This window comes from Equus asinus, chromosome 10 (genome assembly GCF_041296235.1).
Source record: "Equus asinus isolate D_3611 breed Donkey chromosome 10, EquAss-T2T_v2, whole genome shotgun sequence".
In the NCBI taxonomy this organism is placed as follows: domain Eukaryota; kingdom Metazoa; phylum Chordata; class Mammalia; order Perissodactyla; family Equidae; genus Equus; species Equus asinus.
The window spans coordinates 44,112,812-44,131,820 of NC_091799.1; the positions used below are offsets into that span (position 1 = coordinate 44,112,812).

General features: G+C 55.2%; 1 protein-coding gene across 3 annotated transcripts in view; it reads left to right on the forward strand.

Annotated features, from left to right (window-relative positions):
* GABBR2 (gamma-aminobutyric acid type B receptor subunit 2) overlaps positions 1–19,009 on the forward strand; it is a 331,389-nt gene that overhangs the window by 297,320 nt on the left and 15,060 nt on the right. For all 3 annotated transcript variants that reach the window (XR_006533299.2, XM_014859716.3, XM_070519133.1), the window contains exon 14: positions 14,977–15,087. Coding sequence is in view for 2 of the 3 variants with exons in the window: in XM_014859716.3 (XP_014715202.3) it covers positions 14,977–15,087 (111 nt within the window). In the remaining variant the exon portion in view is untranslated. The remainder of the gene's footprint in view (positions 1–14,976; positions 15,088–19,009) is intronic.

Genomic DNA, 19,009 nt, shown 5'->3' on the forward strand with positions numbered 1-19,009 from the left:
ATATACATTTACATGTTCTGAGGAATATGGTTTAGGAAGTGCTGCTGGAGGGACCGAGGAAGCTTTGCGGGTTTTGAGCAGGAGAGAGCACGTTTTGGAGAGGGCTCTGGCAGTTGGGTCGATCAGGGAGCCTGGGGGCAGAGGGGAAAGGAGGCGGGCCCCAAGCCCTTTGAAGCAAGACGTAATAAGGATCTAAACCAGAGGCTTCACATGCTTCCGTGTTTTCTTTCCGTTTTATTTTAAGCTGCATTGTTGTCTTAAAATTGGAAAATCGGTGTTGCTATAATAAATCACAGCACAAGGATTTTACTCGGGCATAAAATCTGAATGAGAAGAGCGATCTGTGCAGTCTTCCATCTTCAGAGGAAGCGTTTAGCCCGACAGGGTGTGGGGACACAATCTGTTTCTGCCAATCTCCAGAGGCCCTTGAGGCCTCCAGTCGGAGGGACCCGGATCCGGTTCCAGGTCCACACCTGCGCAGCTCCGCAACCCTGGGCAAGCGGCTCCACTTCTCCGTGCCTCCGTTTCCCCATACGGTGAAGAGGAAGAATAGTCCTTCTCTCCCAGGACGGCTTCGGGGATGGCATGAGGGGACACGTGCCTGACACGAGAGAACATAAAAGCACACGCGGCTGCCCTTCTGTGCTGTCAGGACGGGCAGGGCGGCCGAGGTCGGGAGGAACCCCAGCTCTCAGCAACCAAAGGCATCAGGGGCCCTTCTCTCACTTGCACGAAGTCCCCCGTGAACCCGGGCGGCCTCCAGGGCGGCCGTCTTCCAGGAGCGGGCTCGGGGAGTTGGGCTCCAACCCGACGCTCCCCGCAGCTCTTGCAGCAGCTCTGCCTGCTCCAGCCCACAGGGGGGAAACGTCACTTCCGCCCACAGCCCATTGGCCGGAACTAGTCACGTGCCCTTCCCCCCCCCCCCCCCCGCCCCCAAGCCACTGTGGCCAGGCTGAGAATGTGGGTGAGCAGATAGGATGGGGGAGCACCAGCCTCTGCCGCTCCTTCGTCCCAGTCAGTCCACTTAACCTCTCTGAGCCTCAGTTTCCTCATCTGTCAATAAGGGCTAATACGTCTCATCCTACCCTCATGGGGTTGTCAGAAGGGCTCATATGACTATACATGTGAAAAATGGGAAGTAAAGTTAGCGGGATTATAAGCTTGCTTGCTGCTTGCTGTGCCAAAGCCACATCCCATTCTTTGGTTCATAGGAAAAATGTACAGTTTCAACCCTCCTTAAATCCATGTTCCTGCTCTTGTTTCCCCAAGCCCATCGTGCCTCTGGATTGCCTGCTCCCTCCTCTCATTGGAGTCTTTTAAATTATTTTTCAGTGAGAGTATTAAGGCCCTTACCAGTAGCCTTTGGCGGCCTGTTTTGGGGACTGCACACTAGGCGGCACGTGTGACATGGAAAGGGGGACCCTGAAGTGTCAGGAGCGATGACAGGGAGCACGGTCTGGTGCATCTCTCCTAGACAGCAAGAAAACTCTCGGGGTTCTTCATCACAGGATACATGGCTCCTAGATTCCTAGGAACACCAGACGGTGTGTCTGTGTGTGTGTGAGTGTGCGTGTGTGTGTGGCTGTTCCAAGCACCAGTAGTCCCCTAAGCATGGGCATTGACCACATAGACTGCTGAGCTCTGTGGTTGGTTTGGCTGCAAAATAACCAATGCAAGCTCAGGGGACAGCCCCAGGCGAGTGGGGCCCTTGGCGTGGGGAGGGGACGACAGTATCACCCTACTCAGATCCCCTGGGACACTTGTGTTCTCTTCTGTGCCAGACCCCATGGAGATAGGGACAAGATCAAGGGTAGCCAGGATAAATAAGCAACTGTGCCATGTACGAAGGGTTGATGTCAACCCAGATAAGAGAAGGTCCACAAGGACACAATCACTGTCGCTAAGCTTCAGAGGGGCCACCCTGGAGCCAAGGGAGCAGCCATGTCCTGCAGGGCAGAGGGCAGAGCCAGGACCAGTGGGGGGAAGTTCTGGGGACACAGATTCAGCTTAGGATGAGGAACAACATCTGCGTTTTAGTCTGACCTCTCCAAAAGTGAACTGGGAGGTAGTGAGTCTCTCATCACCAGAGGTGTGCAAAGAAAGGTTGGACGAGTCCTTGACAGGGACTATACACTAAGGAAGGGAAGGAAAAGAAGATGCTTGAGTCTCTCCAAGCCCAACAGTTGTGGATTCTACAAACTAGAACAGTGTCACCTCAAAAAACTTTTTTATGTATATTCGTTGCTAATGGGTGTGTGAGATCAGTTGAGACCAGCCTTATAGTTATAATGAATTGGAGCATCATGTCCACGCTGGAAACTTTGTTATGGGTGCAGAGGAGAAGGCACTGTCAGGGCACAAAGAAGCTGGCCCAGAAACTGAGCCAGGCTGCAGGGTGAGGAAGGGGCGTGCGCACCCTCCAGGGGCCTGTTGCTGCCCAGGGATTCCCGGGCACGGCTGATGTTGGCAGCAGCACCAACTGTAACATCCTATGTTGGAACAATCTTTGCAACATTGCACTTTTGTGGCTCCCGATATGCTTGCTTCCCCGAATGACAACAGGCAAAGGAAATGGATGCGTCGTTCCCACACACGTTACGCAGCCTGCAAGCTGGCTTTAGGTCCTTTGTCTGCTCACGCTCTCGCTCGATGCTGGGAACAACGCTCAAAGCAGGCGATCCGGCGTTTCTCAGAGGAGAACCCGGGCTCAGAGGGAACATGACAGACCTGCGGCCAGAACCCTCGTCCAGAGGCAAGGCCAGTGGCTGCCCATTACCCAGAGCACTGGGTGTCCCCCTGCTGCCTTCAAGCCAGGGGCAGACTATAAAACGGGAGATGCAGGAGGGAACGGAGAGGGAGCACTGAGGCTCGTCCCGGCAGCCGCCTCCTTTCTCCTTGGTGAACTGGGGTTCCCAGAACCAGCCAGAGTTCCAGGGAGGAGCAGGAACAGAAAGGGCCCTGGGCTAGGAGTCAGGACACCCCCGGCCCAAGTGCCGGGTCCTCGGATTTCACGCTGTGGGGCCTTGGGTGGGTTACAAGCTACTCCCGGGCTCAGTGTCCTCTGTGCAAAATGGAAACGAGGCTGATGGCCCTACTGATTTCCCAGGGTTGTGAGGCAGATCTAATGACACTGGAAACCGTAAAACTGAGTCACGCGCACAGCAGCGGTACAGAGTAGCAGCTCTGCCCAGGATCCCACATGCTCCAGCTTCCTGGGTACAGAGCATCTTCACACCCTCGTTCTGTCACCTCCCAGCTCACACCAAGCTGGGCTTGGACTGGACAGCAGGGAGTGGCTGTGAACTAGCCAGGTTGTGCCCTGAGTTAGCAGGCGCCCGTGAGAGGCTGATGGGAGATACTGTGTTGGCACGGCACAGCCAGGCCAGGGCTGAGCAGGGCCAGCTCAGTGGCCTTGAGGTCTGGGCAGGAGAGATACCAGCCTGGCCAAGGCCTGGGGCTGAGCAGCTTGGACAGGGCCCTCTGGGAGCTCCACTCACCTTTAGGGCCACAGATCTCGCCCCAGGCCCAGGGGACTTGCCCCCACAAAGAGGCCCTTTGGCCTGAGGGGTGCTGGCCTACAGGCAGGATCGGGGTGGGTGGACCATTCACAGGCCTTCCCAGGCCAGGCTGGGAAGTATAGGGGCAGGCGCTGCCCTTGGCCAGCTCAGGGCCAGGGCCGAGTCTAGCTTCGGGCAGGGCTTCCTGCCCTTTCCACATCGTGGCGCACGTAGAAAACACCACATCTTAGCCTAGCACCAGGGTGACCACAGAGCCCGCTCGTGGCTGGAAGCAGAGGAGTGCACCCTCTTGGGACACTTGTAACCCATTGCTGGCACACCTGTGAACAGGGCACACTTTTGGGTACTTCTGGATCTGTGGTTTAAAGCAAAGGTTTGGGGAGTAGGACATGGGTTGAGTCCCAGCCCGTGACTTGGTGCCTGTGTAACCTTGAGCATATCACTCAGCCTCTCTGGGCCCCACTGAGCGTCCCCTAAAATGGGGGCTGTACTGGAGCTCACTCCTGCGGCGACTGGATGAAACGGGACAACGTGCATGACAGGCCTGGCCCGGAATCAGGCACACAGCCAGCAGTCAGAACGTGTTGGGTGGGGTGGACGGAGGAAGTATAAGTGGTAGAGGGGACCGTGGGGGGGTGATGGAGGAGAGAAAAGCTGAGCACAGGCGTCTCTAACACGAGGCAACAGTTCTCCCCAAAGAGAGGCCTGAGGCGCAGGGGCGTCCGAGGGGCGGATGGGGGGTAGAGGACCCAGGAGGATTTCAGAGATGGAGGAATGGGTGCAATTTACACAGTGGCGTGAAGAAAGGGCATCCCGGGACCAGGAAACAGCACAGTGACAGACCAGGAGGGGAGATTACGGGGCCCAGCGATGGACGAGGTTGGGAGAGGGGAGATGAGGCTGGGTAGATATGTGGGGTCCAACCGCAGGGGGTCACACTGCCGGGATCCAGGGTCTGGGCATCTTTCCTGCAGCCTGGGGAGCCACTGGAGGTTCGGCACTCCACTGCAGAGGTGGCATCAAGGAATGGCTGGGGGGTGGCAGGGGAGCCGAGGGAGGGCCCAGGCCACAGGAGAGGTAACAAGGTCCAGAAAGGAGGCGGGAGGAAGGGGGCCGGAGGAATGAGAAAGGCCACAGGGACGCCCAGGGCTCTGTCTCACCTGGTGGGCCGCGGGGCCTTCTCTGAGCGAGCAAACCCCGGAGGAAGGGCAGGGTTACGGGAGACCGTGATGAGCTCAGACGGGGGGAATGCTGCGTTGGAGGGTCGGGGCGTCAGGGGAGGGTGCCCCGCAGAGGGGTGCCCGTCAGCAGGAGGAGGGGAGAGAGTGAGGGCACCCACGGAGAAGGCAAAGAACCAGAGAGGGCAGGGCCTGGAAGGGACAGAGCCCTTCCACGGTGGCCTCAGGGAGCAGAGGACCAAGAGTCTCCTGCCTTGGGCCACTAGGAGGTCGCCCCAGGAGCATTACAGTGGCTTGTGGGGGAGTGGTGGGAGGTAAAGAATGTAGCTGGAGTACATCCCCTCTTCCAGAAAGCTCTACTGAAGGGCAAAAGAAAGGCGCAAAGAGCTTGAGGAACAAGAAGTGCGGAGGAGGAGCGTGGACGAGGCTGCGGGCTGGGGGTGGGGAGCAATAGGAGGGGAGGTGACATGGAGCACAGACGTGTTGGGGGCTTTGCTTCCCGTCATTCTCCATCCCCGCTAGGTACAACCCAGCAACTGTTTCCTCGTTAAGCCCTTGTTTCATTCATTCTCAGGGTTTAATTTACAACATCTCAGGTTCTTACTGTACTGTGATGGCATCTGAGGGACACAAGTCTCCCTTCTCTTCCCTTTTGTCGCCCTCTGTTCTCCTTTCTCTGTTCTGCTCACCCCTGCCCACAGGGGTCAGGGCCCCCAGAGCCTCACCTGCCCTGCCCTGGGCCCCCCCCCCTTTGCCTGCCCCAGATGCAAAGTTGTTGGGGGTCAGGCTGGTCCCAGGGCTGCAGGAGAAAAGTGGGGTTCTGCTCTCAGGGGGGAGCGGTGCAGCCACAGCCGCTCCCACGTGCACCCTGGGAAACACTGTCCCATGGATTCTGCCCCACCAGGTCAGGGCCTGAGGGGTCTCGGCATCCTGGTCCTGCCGAGGGCCGGTGCACGCCCACTCCAGGCAGCAGAGCCAGGGGACATCCACTTCCTGTCTGGTGCTGCCACCATGGAATCACCAAATGTCGCACTTGAGGGGTCCTTGGAGGGAGAGGGGCTCACTTGTCCAAGTTGACCAGCAAACGTTTCCACTCAATAACGCTGCTTTTACAAAAACCAGGAGACTATGTGAATAGTTAACCAATATTTCTACAGATCTTGGTGTCAGCTGGGGCCTCGTGGGCAGTGGGATCCAGAAAGAATTACTCAGACCCCAAGGGGAGGGCTGTGGACATCCGGGGCATGCTCGAGATTTTGGCCCTTTCCCAGCCTTTCCTGCAGGCTTAGTCCAGTTCCTGGTTCACAGACACCGTCTCTCTCCCACCCTACATCATGCGGGGCACTCTCAGGGCCCGAGCAGCTTCGCCAGCTCCCCTTGCCCGTCGAGCATTTCCTGATTTCAGAACCCGAAGATGTGGTAATCTGTGGGGAAGGAACATGTGGCCAACCAGCTTCCCTCCTTCTCCCTGCCTCCCTCCCCTCTCTCCTCTGATCCTCTCCTCCTCCTCCCCGTCAGGAGCAAGAGCACCCCTCTCCTGGCCCCTCCGTGGTCCTGGCCTCCTCTGAACTTTGGCACTCGCCCTCCCAGAGCTGGCGCTTTCCTCAGAGCTGGTGGCTCGCCCTGCAGGGAGCTCTCCCCGCTGCTAGGACAGCTAGGCACCTTCCTCACTCACATGGAGGGTTTCCACTCACCGCTCAGTCTCTGCCCAGTTCTACCAACTTAAGAAAGAACAGTTGTCACACTCACTTCAAAACTGTCCTTAGACTTAAAAGCTCTTCCAAGCATCCACTTGGCTCTGGGACGAGGCCTGGAGCCGTGCCGGCCCAGCAGCCCGGCTGTGGGACGGTGGCGGATGTGCCCAGCCCACAGTGCTGCCGAGTCTCATTTCCAAAGAAAGCCAGCAACCCAGGCGTGCATGTGAAATCGCCTGAGTTCTAAATACTGACCATCAAGTCTAAAAGGCTTAAACACCATGTAGGTCAAGTAAAACGCATCTGTGAGCCCCACACGGCCTGAGGGCCACATGTTTCTCTCTGCTGTGGGGCCAAGGGAGGACTCCACCCTGGTGACTCCCTCTCTCCAGGATGCGGAGCGACCTCCCTGTCCCCATCGCTGGGGCAGCCTTTCATCTGGGGAAGGGTGTGTGTGGGCACTGGTCTGTCATTCGCCAGCTTAGCCAGGCTCACTGACAAGTGCTTGATGCCACCACCTTCATGCCAGGCAGGAGCCACAAACCAGGAGGCCGACCCAGGAGGCAGGGGTGCCCTCGCCAGTTCACAGTGCCTCTTGAAAGCCCCCTGCCCCCATCAAGCACCTCTGGCAATACCTGTGAGCTCTTCCTGCTCCAGCCTTGTCCCAGAGGCCTCTGGGGCCCAAGGAGCACAGGGGCTCCCCTGAAGGCCCATGTCCACAGGGAGGGGAGCAGAGCCAGGCCACAGGGAATGACAAAAGGAGTTGAGATGCCCCCACCCGCTTTGCAGCAAAGAGGCCTGGCTTGGCTTTGCCTCTGACTTGCTGTGTAAGTCTCTTGTCCTCTCTGAGCCTCGGTTTCCGCACCTGTAACCTGGTATAAAATTCCTGGTTCCTTCACCAGACTGCTCTGAGGTCAAAATCACAGCGAGATCTTGGTGTGAATGCATGTACGGGCTGCAGAGGGCTAAATCATCAGGACCTGGTCCTGCACTTGACCCCCACCCCAGCCATGACCTTTACACAACCACAGAATTTCCTGCTGGTCTCCAAAGTCAAACTCAGGATGCCTCTCTGAACAGCACCAGGTAGGGGTCCTGGTGGCCCACTGGCATCCTACTGCCAAGCCCCGGCTCCGTGCCCTCCTCAGCCAGGTCCCGGCCATCTCCCTGACCTCATCTCTCTTCTGCAAAGCAGGACTCCTCGAGGGGGTGGCCAGCAGGCATCGGGTGAGCAGCTCTGGGCCCTGTGCCTGCTGCTCTGGAAGCTGCCCCGGGTGCACCTGAGCCAGGGTGCCTGGCACCAGCAGATTGGATAAGTGCAGCTCCAGGGGCTGACGGGGCCATGCCCAGCCCCCGGGAACAGTAAATCCTGACAAATGTCAGCTGGAGAGCAGTCCACGAGGCTGGCTCCTCCTGTGCCAACCCCAGCACGGTCCAGCACAGGGCATGGGACCAGCATGTGGGTGTCCCCTCAGTCACCACTTGCTGTAAGTCCTGTCCTGGGCCTCAGTTTCTCTATCTGTGAAAAGAGGAATTGGATGAGCACATAATCCCCTTGATGTTTGGAAATGGGGAGCCAGGGGAGCGAGAGTTGGCTGTCACGTGACTAGACGACACTCCTGGCATTTACTGCGCAGGGGCCAGGAACTGAGTGCCCTGCCCTCAACAGGACAGTCCCTCAACAAAGAATCAACCCCCTCCGAAGAAGAAAGGAAAACCCCGGGGGGTGACCTCATAGGCCCCTTCCAGACCTGGGATTCCGAAAAACTTCACCCAAACTCATAATCAAACATCCTAAAAGGAAATCCTTACCTTAAAACGACAGCTCCTAACTTTGCTGCCTCAGGGATGAGGGAAGCAGCCTGGCCCCGGAGAGATCTGGAAGGTTCCTCCAGCGCCAGCGCTCTGTGACTCTCTGCAGTTGGAGATGATGATGATAGCTGACACACAGGAGCGGGTTTCCAGTCTCTGAACCCTGCTAAACACACCGCTTGCCTCCTTTGGTCGTCTTGCCAACCCTGGGAGGTTGCAGATGAGGATCTCATGGCTCAGAGAGGCTTCGAGATGTCTTCAAAATCACACAGCTGGCAAGTGATGAACTTGGGATTTGAACCTGCACCCTTTCCCCTCCCTGCTCGGGCTTCTTTGATGGGACCCCCGCCCAAAAGAGACCCCCCAAAGAGACAGTGTCAACTCACCTGCCTTTCCAGAAAGAGAGAAGCATCTCGAGACTCCGAACACAGCTGAGAGGTAGGACATCCTTCCCCTCCCCCCACGTACACGCAAACTCACGTTTACACGCACATGGCTACTCACCTCCAGGGGAAAAGCCTACCATTTTACCAGATATTTCAAAAATCAACTTTGAAATTTAAAAACAGAGGCAGGAATGGCCAAGGGAGAAAGTGCCCTTGGGCTAGGCTGTCACTCTACGTCAGAAGTGTGTGAGTGACAATGGGAATCTCCATTCTTAACTGAGGATCTACCAGGCTGAGGACCACATGTCACTCTGTCGTTTAAGATCCTTTAAGGCCCTGCTGCCGAAAGGGCGGTCCCTGGACCAGCAGCAGCCGTCACCTGGGAGCTGCTCAGAGATGCGGCATTGGGGCCCATCCAGACCCCTGGCCTGCTCTGCATTTTAACCAGCTGCTGGGAGGGCCGGGGCGGGGGGGGGGGGGGGGCGGGGGTGGGGGGGGGGTGGGTTCGAGTGCACATTATCAGTGAGGATCGGTGCTGGCCCCTCCCTCACCACACTCCAGCCACACTGGCGTCCTCTGGGGCCCTGAAACATGCCCAGGTCTTTGCCGTTTCGGGTCCTTCCCACTTGCTGTTCCCTCTCCCAGGAAGGCTTCAGCCTAGGTTCTCAGGGTTGGTCTTTCTCATCACTCAGGTCTCAGACTAAATGTCAGCACTTCAGAAAAGCCTTCCCAGACGACCCGATCTGAAGAAGGTCCCCGTTAGCGCCCCGCAGAGGGCCTGTAGTTCTGTTTGGGAACACCAATGGCGGCTCTGTTCATGGTGGTACCAGGTGGTTCGTCCACACGTGGGGCGTGCCCCGCCTAGAAGGCACACTCCTCACAGGCGAGCATGCTGTGGGTCTTCCACACCTGCACCCACACCCAGCACGCTCGGACTGTGAGAATAGCGATTCAGTGATTCTGAATGAGCGAATGCAGGACAAATATGGCCCTGCCTCCATCATTCAGGCTCACATGACTAGACAGGACACTAACCCAGGGGCTCCCTTTGCAAATGGGAAACTGAGGTCTCGAAAGGGCGAGCACTTACTTGCCAAGGTCACTCAGCAAGTCTAGAGCAGGACCAAGACTGTGGCCCCGCAGGCCTCCACGCCTGAGCCCAGGCCCGGACCCCCACCTGTCCGTCTGTGTGGCCTGACAAAGCAGGGCGTTTGCAGGGGCCACTGACCTACATTGTGAGTAATTGCGCTGCGCAGAGGGACTCACAGGCCAGCTGCTCTCCGTTCGCTGCACAGATGGGCGAGGCTTTCCCAGGCAGCGCCTGCCTGCTCCCGCTGGGCAGGAGACGGGTGTGAGCACCGGCCAGCGCGGACCAGTGTGCCCTCTCGGCGGGGTGCCGTCCCCGCCAGGCAGGAAGAGCATCTGATCAGCCTGAGTTCCGCTTGCAGCACCGAAGCTCAGCCTTCACAGAGCTCCAGGGCATCGGGCAGGCCTCTAACGAATGCTTAGCGATTCAGTCGTTCCTCCCACGAGCAGCGCCTCACAGTTTACAGAGCAGGTCTGTCCCCACTGTCTCCTTGGGATTTGACACAACGCTGTGAGAAGGCGGGCAGGCTCAGGAGGGCACAGGGTGAGGAAGGAAAGAACACTGGGTTGGCAGTCAGACAGACCTGGGTTTGAATCTCAGCTCTGACGCTGACGAGCAAGTAAAGAAGAGAAACAAAAAGGAGAAAAAAGCAAGTTGAGAGTTCTTGTAGGCCAGTCATCCAGAGCAAGGGAAACATTCTTAGGCCAGTAGACATGCTGCAGTCCACAACCGTACACAGGAGAAGTGGGCCTGACATCCTGGCTCAGACCCTGATGTGAGATCCCAGGATGGCATCTGCAGGGGCTAGGGCCCTGTGCTCACTGTGACCAGGTCCCCAGCCTGGGCCCTCCAGCCCCTCATTACCCAATATTTTCCCCCCACCCTCCCACCCCCGCTGCCCCCGGAAAGGCGGGGAGGGCGGGTCCTCTACGGTGCCTGGAAATCTGGCCTCGTTTAAGGCCAGTGGGTGCCTTCTGGAGTAGCACGGGATGCTGCTGCCGGCTTCACCACTTGCAGCCCCACTGAACCACAGAATTAGCTCTGTGTCCCCATCGGAGGGTGATTCACGGCCGCCCGGCGGGACCCTCCGCACGGTTCTTTGGTGCCCTCTAGTGGCACTTTGGTGCACGACAACGAGTTCAAGCACGTAAGCACTCAGGTGACGGTCGGGGCTCCCGCCCCTCCCGCTGCAGGGTGGGGCGCATCTCCACCTCGTGTGTGACCGCGCAGAGCGCTCTGAACTCCAGTCCCGGCCCCCATCAGGACGGATCAGACACGAAGAGGCATGGCTCTTACAGTTTGCTTTGAGATTCAGTGCAGGGGTCATTGGCTTTACTCAGACTCCTGGACCCCAGCCTCATGGGTGCACGAACCTCATCACTCGGAAAACCACCCCCGCCCCTCCCACTCTGAGCCGTGGCCCGTGTGCACAGACCTGGGGCTGTGTGAAGGTGATGTTAATGACCAGGGGATTTTGGCAGCTTGTTTATGGATCGGCGCCTGCATGCTGGGGAGCTGGCGTGGAAGCAGCCTTTGGGACCACTGACTGCTCTGAAGTCTCGATTGGCCCTTGGTTTCTCGCTGACCTCGGCCTCTGCCGCCCAGGCTGGGCGTAAGCTCATTCAGATGGCTGGGGGACTGAAAGACGAGATGGAGGAAATAGGATTTCAGGATTCAAAGAGGTCAGAGCAGACCAGCATGGTGGGATGGGGGGCGGGGGGAGGGGGGTACTAAGAAGGTAAAAGGTAACCAGGCTGGAATATCAGCTGCAGAAGGGGAAGACAAGAGCTCACAGCAGTTCTATGAAAACTACCTGATGGGGTCTCAGTCAACCCTAAGGAACATATGAGTCACCAGTGGAAGGCAGGGATGTAGAAAGCCAAGGTCTGGAGCAAGGGCACAGGCAGACTGCTCAGCACCCGCTGCAGCACGGGGCTCCATCCGAGGCCCACAGATCAATGGCAACCGCAAGCAGGTTGAAGGACTGGGTTGACTTGTGGGGGGAACTGATGTGTACCCTCACGGCAGCTCTCCCCCTCCTGAGGAAGATGTGTAGACTCAAGGAGAGAGCTTGGAATTACTCTGGGGAGCCCCAGAGGAAAGACAAGGACCTACGGGTGGCGGTGCAGGAGAATAAGGTTCTGGCTCAATAGAAGAACTGTGCGGCCAGCTCATCAAGAGTGGGAAGGGAGGGGCTCTCTGTCCCTGGGGGCGTACAAGCCAGGCAACCAGTCAGCTTCCCGTGAAGAGAGTGTTCATTACATTGAACAAGGGTGTTTGACAGAATCAGTCCTCTCTACACAGACTCTAAGAGCCCATCATAAATTATTGCCTTTCATTGGAGAACAGCAGACACTATCATCATTAATGGGGTTGCTACTCATGCATGACCGTAATGGGCTCTGCTGCTGCATGCTCATATCTGCCTGGTTGGCAGGCGCTGGAGAAACCCCAGTGCTGCCACTAAGTCACCGCTGACCTTGGGACCAAGACGTTTCTCAGTGTCCTCAGTTAAATAATGAAAGGACATCAGGAAGCCCCCAGCACCCTGAATAGAATCCAGCCCAGCTCCTGGCCGGGTCGCAGTGGAGGGGACTCTCTAGCCCTGGCAGCTCTGCCTGTGGCTCCTGGAGGTCACTTCCCCTGGGGTGCCTCCACTGCAGAGGCCTCGGGGGACCCCGCTCTCCCTCAAGCACTCCAGCCTATGCGGACTCAACAAGCATGGAACTGCAGAGGCCACGCTAAGGCTTTCTGTGTCTTGGGACAACAAAAAGGAAATCAAGCCTGAGAGAGCATGCAGCCGGATGATCTGGTTACATAGTGGCCTGAGCCCACAAGCCCACCTCTCCCAGCTCCTCCTGCTTCCATGTGGGAGCACCATCTTTCCCCAACTCACAGGAGCCCAGGCCACTGCCTGCTTCCAAGGCCGGGCCTGGAGAGCAGGGCCAAAGGAAATAGGATTTCCACCCCCACCTGCCTGAGGCCTGCCTTCCACATGCCCGGATCCCGCCAAAGTGCCCCTTCTTCCTGGTGATTGACCCTGGGGGTGCCCAGCCCTTACCTTTCGGGGGGTGGCTTTACCCTGGGCCTCAACAGGGCAGCTCCATCAGAACACAACATCCTGAACTCACTTCTTTGATGAGATACCCTCAGTGGGATCTGTTCTAAAGGCAAACAGATTCGCAGAGAAATCTTCAATTTTACTCATTACATTTTTTGTTGGCAGTGTATGGATGTGGCAATTCTGAAACTATTTTCTGTCTGTTATAGGACTGAACAAATGAGTGACTATTTTGATATTGTTGGAAACCAGGGATATCACTGTGGGAGAAGAAAGATGCAAATATGGAATAGGAAGAAGCAAGCAAGAACCCTGTGGTGTTGGATTTTATCTATATCTATTTATAGATAGATGGGAGAAAGATAGGGATAGATAGATAGAATGATCGTGGATGGATGGATGGGTAGATGGATGGATGGATGGATGGACAGATACATAAAGGCGACTAGAAGTAATGATACCCTAGGACATAGGAACAGTATGTCTAGTGCCCAAATCTTAGTTTCTAAATACATTATCCACTAAAAGGAACAAGGATTCCTTGGAGAAATGGCTGATTCCAAGGCTGGGGCAAGGAAAGTATGAGGAGAGCCTGGAACATCTTGTACCAAGAAGTAGGAAAATGCTCAAAAAAATTTTGAGAATTTGTTGAGAAAACACAGAAGGCGGCATGAAGGGGCTTTCCACTGGCCAAATCTGGAAAAATCTGAGCATCAAAATGAATAATCATATTAATGGATTATAAGACATTGAATTGAGAAGGAACCCACAAGTCTATACTGATATCCATAAATAAATGGGAGGAAAGGGCAGCTCTTGTCTACAGTAGAATGCCAAGTATTTAACTGAAATGATAGAAAATCATCATTTTGCAGCCACCAAAGTAATGTGACTCAGGTCGGAACCATCAATGGATGCTGAAACCACTGAGTTAATGTTTGTGGGGGAACAGGATACTCACACGGTCTCAGAGTATCTCCCACAGATTATTTATTAATTGCAAGGAGGAAATGGTACCTTTCAAGTGGAACGATCTGGCAGACATCACCTCAACCAAATGATCACAGTTCACATGACCAATAATGGGACAGAGTGCCATCAAGCGCCCCTGCTGTGAACACCCAGGAGACACGAACATCACTTCCGCAGGATGCCTGCCAAGACTGAATAACCTGAATCTAACCGTGAAAACACATTCAGACAAACCCCAATTGAGGGACAGTCTACAGAGTAACTAAACTGAGTTCTTCAGGAACATCAATGAAGGGAAAAACCAAAGTAGGCTGAGGAACTGTTTGAGATTAGAGGAGACTAAAGACATTACAATAAATGCAATACATGGTCGCGGACTGGATCCTGCTTTGGAAAAACCGCACTTGCCTTAGAGGACATTATTAGGCCAACTGGCGAAATTTGAAAATGGATAGTATATTAGATAACATGCGGTATCCGTGTTAAATTTCCTGAATTTGGTTAAGTGTATGTAGTTATGTAAGAGAATCTCCTTGTTCTTAGGAAATACATGCTAGATGTTTAGGGCTGAAGGGTCAAGATGGCTGCAACTTACTCTCAACATGTATAGAGTGTATATTTTTTCATTCCCTGGTGTCTTTTCCTCCTCCTGCCACCATCTGGCTGATTCTCTCCCAGGGTTTCCCAGGTCAAATTCCTGAGCTGGGGTAGGACACTCTCTACTGCCCCTCTTCAGTGGAGCGCTCCGCACTAAGAAATCTTGTAGGTCTCTGAGCAGCCCCTGGATTGGCTGCCTAGGGTCACGTGCCCACCCCTTGTCCAATCAGCTCTGGTGCAGGATGGGTCATGTGGTACATAACATGGCCGCCACCACTGCTCCCTACGTGGAGGTGGTGGGCAAGAGGGTCTCCTGAGGAGGGCTCGGCAGGCCCCTTGTTTGGCCCGTAAATACCTCCGGCTACAGAGTTAATCCCAGAGACATCTAAAGGCATCCTGATGTAACTTTGTGCCTCGTTCTTGCCCTCACTCTTTCAACAAACATTACACATGGCTGCTCTGGGCCAGGTCTTGTGCTAGGTACAAGAAGTGTGGCCAGAAGTGGCCCAGTCCCTACCCTCGGGAGCTCTGACTCAAGTTGGAGAGGCAGGAAGAGCACAGATAACTGGAGTGCAGGGCTGAATGGCGATTCAGAGGGCCGCCCGATAGGGACCCACATACAGGAAGGGTGCCCGGTGCCACCCCTGGGTTTCTGTGTTCTCTTTGCACAGCCGGACCCAGCAGGACGGGACATCTCCATCCGCCCTCTCCTGGAGCACTGTGAGAACACCCACATGACCATCTGGCTCGGCATCGTCTACGCCTACAAAGGGCTCCTCATGGTAGGTGCAGAGCCGGAGGCAAAGTCCGGGATGCTTCTCTGTCTGAGCTCTCTCCCAGCGGCCCCATCAGCGTAAAAATCAACAGGGCCCCGGGACTGAGCACTTACTCTGCCAGGCCGGTGTCTGCCACCTGTTACCCCAGTTCCCCCAACAACCGCAAGAGAGAAGGACAAGTAATGTCCCGTTGCACTCACAAGGACACGGAGGCTCGGTTTGCCTGAGGTCACTCAGCTAGTAAGTGGCAGAATCAAGATCTGAGCCAGGGAGTAACCCCCAAACCTGGGAGGGCGCCTCGCAGCTGCCCCTGTACCGCTCCTGGGCGGCAGTCTGTTGACTGCGCATGTTCACATCTCCCGTTTCCCTGGATTCTCTAAATCTGCGGGAGTGAATGGGATCATCTCCATTTCACAGAGGAGGAAAGTAAGGCCCAGAGAGGTTAAATGATTTGCCCAAGGCCACCTGGTAACCTCCAATCTCCAAACCCTGTACTCTGTCCACTCTACTCATCTGTTAAAATCGGAGATTACATCCCAAGGCCCCTCCCACAGTTGTGGGATTTCCAAGTTAGGAAGGCCTTGTCGGGGCAGCCCCGCCTACCTCATCCCGGGTTGATCCTTGGATCTTCTCTCCACATCCTGTGCAAACCAAACCTCCACGTCAGTGCCCCCAGTGCCGGAGCGCCGACCACTGCACCCTCCCCAGATCTCTCCACGGGAAGGTGCAGCCACCCTCTGCCTCCGTGTGGCCCCAGTTAGAGGCCGAGAATGAAGCCCTCGCTAAAGGTCCAGTAAACTGGGTTTTCCTGTGCCACTCAAATGCGTCCCTCCCTCCTGCTGCTCCCGAGCACTGTTGGTGATTGATCCCATGTCCTTCGAGGGGCCACACCAGAAGAGCAGGTGTTAGGGGACCCTGGACAAAGATTGTCCTGCCCTTCATATTAGCTGAGACCCTCTTGTGGCTTCTACAGAGGTCTTTTGTGGACCGCTGGGCTGCAATCTGGACCCATGAGGTGTAATGACCCTGAAGGTGTCCACAGGAGGTGTCCAGAATGGGAACGGGACCTTGAGGGCTGGGCAAAGGTCCTGGGCTTGGAGGACACACCCAGGGAAGAGGGTCACCAGAGCTGTTCTAACAGGTGGCACAGCCCCGAAGGCAGAACCATCATCAGTGGGCAGAGTTGCCAGAAGGCAGCCCTCGAGTGCATGTAAAGAAGGAATTTCTGTAACAGAGCACTGTCCGCAGACATGATGGAGCCCCCTGGGAAGGAAGGGGCACCCAGTCACAGGAAGCATGTGGCGTCAGTGACTTGCCTTTCCGTGGCCCTTGTTGAATAAAGAGAGTGAAACTAGGCTCTGTCCAGGATCCCTCCAGCCTCCATGTCCTCGATCTTGAGACTCTGTGAAATTAGATTATGGTGAATTAGATTGACTCCTTAAACTGGATTTTTCTGTAATGTTTTGGCCTTTCATTTCTTCCCCACCTACTTCTAAAAGTGGCTGGAGAGGACTGTGTATCTTCCAGTGAAGCTAATACCTTCAGCCAGATCATGTCAATGAAAGCTGGATTTGACAGCAGAAATGCTTACTGTTCCCAGTGTGTGCAAGGAGCTGTCCACAGCCCTCCTGGCCCTTAGGGGTTATGACTAAAATCCTACCTCCTGCCCGCTTCTGCTCTGGAACCACAGAATTTCAAGGCTGAAAAGAGCATATGCAGCCCTGGAAGCTCACTCTGCTGTCAGATGTTTCAGCCCTCCCCCATGCCAGCTCACCCTGAGCATCCCCAGCAAGTGTTCATTCACTCACTGCTTCCACACCTCCAGTGATGGGGAGCTCACCCCCTTCAAAGTGGCCTGTGCCACCCATAGATGGTGTATTAGTTACAAATGCAGTAACAGATTACCACAAACCGGTAGCTTAAAACAATAGGAGTTTATTCTCTTAAAGTTCCGGAGGCCAGAAATCTGACATCAAGGTAGAGTTGTGCCCCCCCTGGCTTCCTTGCCTGTCCCACGTCTGCTGGCTGCAGGCATTCGTCGGCTTGTGGCTGCGTTACTCCAGTCTCTACCTCCATCTTCACATGGCCTTCTCTTCTCTCCAAGTCTCTCCTCAGTGTGTCACTTATAAGGACACTTGTCATTTGATTTAGGGCCCACCTTGATAATCCAGGATGATCTCAAGATCCTTAATTATATGCACAGAGATTTTTCCCAAATAAGGTCATATTCACACTTTCCATGGATTAGGATATAAGCATATCTTTTAGAGCCACCATTCAACCCACTACAGATGAGTTGTTTTTCTAGAAAGTTCTTCCATATCCTCAGCTGAAATCTGCCTCGATGTAACTTGTGCCCAGGAACCCTCATGCTACTCCTTGAAGGCCTAAGAACAAGTTACTGTCTGTTTGTTCCTCACACTCTTCAGAGATTGGCAGCCAGCCGCCAGGTCCCCAGACGGGTCCACGTGTTAGGACTGGTGGAGACTCTCACGACTACTTGGTGGCCCTTCAGCCGTGTGGCAGGGGGAGGGCGCCCCGACCCCCGTCAGAGAGCAGGAGTCCCGGACACCCCTCCAGCCCTGACACTCACTGCCGGGAGCCCCGGGCAGGTCTCTCACCTTGCCCAGCCTCTACTTCTTCCCGGCAAGATGTGGACAGCCGCGCCCAGCTGGGGATTGAGGGGCGGCGCGGGAAGGAGACAGCGCAGAGCAGCTTTCAGCAGCCATTGGTTTCCTCCCCTGGTTCAGCATCTGCTTCCTGGGCTTCTGGTTCCCCATTTTAAAAGGAATCTTTGAAAAGTAAATCAGTCTGCGAGATAACACACTTAGAGAAAAGGAGAGGAAAACAACCATGGATGTATAAAATAATGCCAGTTATTAACTAGCTTTTAACTCACTTTTGTACAGGACATTTCAGTTTACAAAATGCTGTGCCATCCTCAGATAGAAACCTTGTGAGAGAGGTATTATTATTATTCCCATTTCACAAGTACTAAAACTGAGGTCCTGAGAGGTGAAGTGACTTGTTCAAAGTCACACAGCCAGTGGATAGCAGAGCAGATTCCAGATCCTCCGGCTCTGTCTCCAGCCCCACTTCGACTGCATGGCATTGTGCTGCCAAACTAAATCAAACCTGAAAACGTGGGCCCGAGGTGTGGCATTAAATGGCTCATGCAGCTGTCGGATGTCTGGAGCTGCGATGATGAGGGAAGAGGGGCCTTGGGGAACGGCCTCCAAAGGGGCAGGACCAAAGCCCCGCACCAGTCAGCAGTCTTGGTCAGCCCTTCCGCCCACCCACACCACCATTCTGCCCTGTTCCATCTGCTCTTCCTTCTGCAGCCTGCCCTCCCCTTGGACCACCCATGACGGCTGAACCCTCCACACCCTGCGTCAGACCACGTCTGACCTCTACCTTGCCCAGTTCTGTTATGAGTTGTATTGGTTAGGAGCAGAGCTGCAAGTGACAGAAAACCCAAAATAACAGTGGTTAAAGAGAGCATTAATTTCCCTCTCCCGTAAGCAATCTAAGGCTGGTGAAGGGGCTCCCAGGATCTCAGCTCCTTGCATCTTGTGACTCCCCCATCTTCGTCGTACAGCTTCTACATTGTGGTCTGAGATGACTTTGTGATCTAAGATGGCTGCTCAAGTTCCACCCATCACATTCCACTCCATCTATTAGGAAGGAGGAAAAGGAACACCCTTTCTCTTTAAAGACACTTCCCAGAACTTGTACACACCACTTCCAGCCACATAGCATTGTCCAGAACCTAGTCATCTGCAACACCTAGCTTCAAGGACAGCTAGGAAATATAGTCTCCCTTCTGGGTGGCTGTGTGCATTGGGGGGTAATAGAAGTCTCAGACACAGGGGCTCTGTCTGGTTTAATAAAAAAAAAAAGACTGGGGTCAGCCCGTGGCACAGTGGTT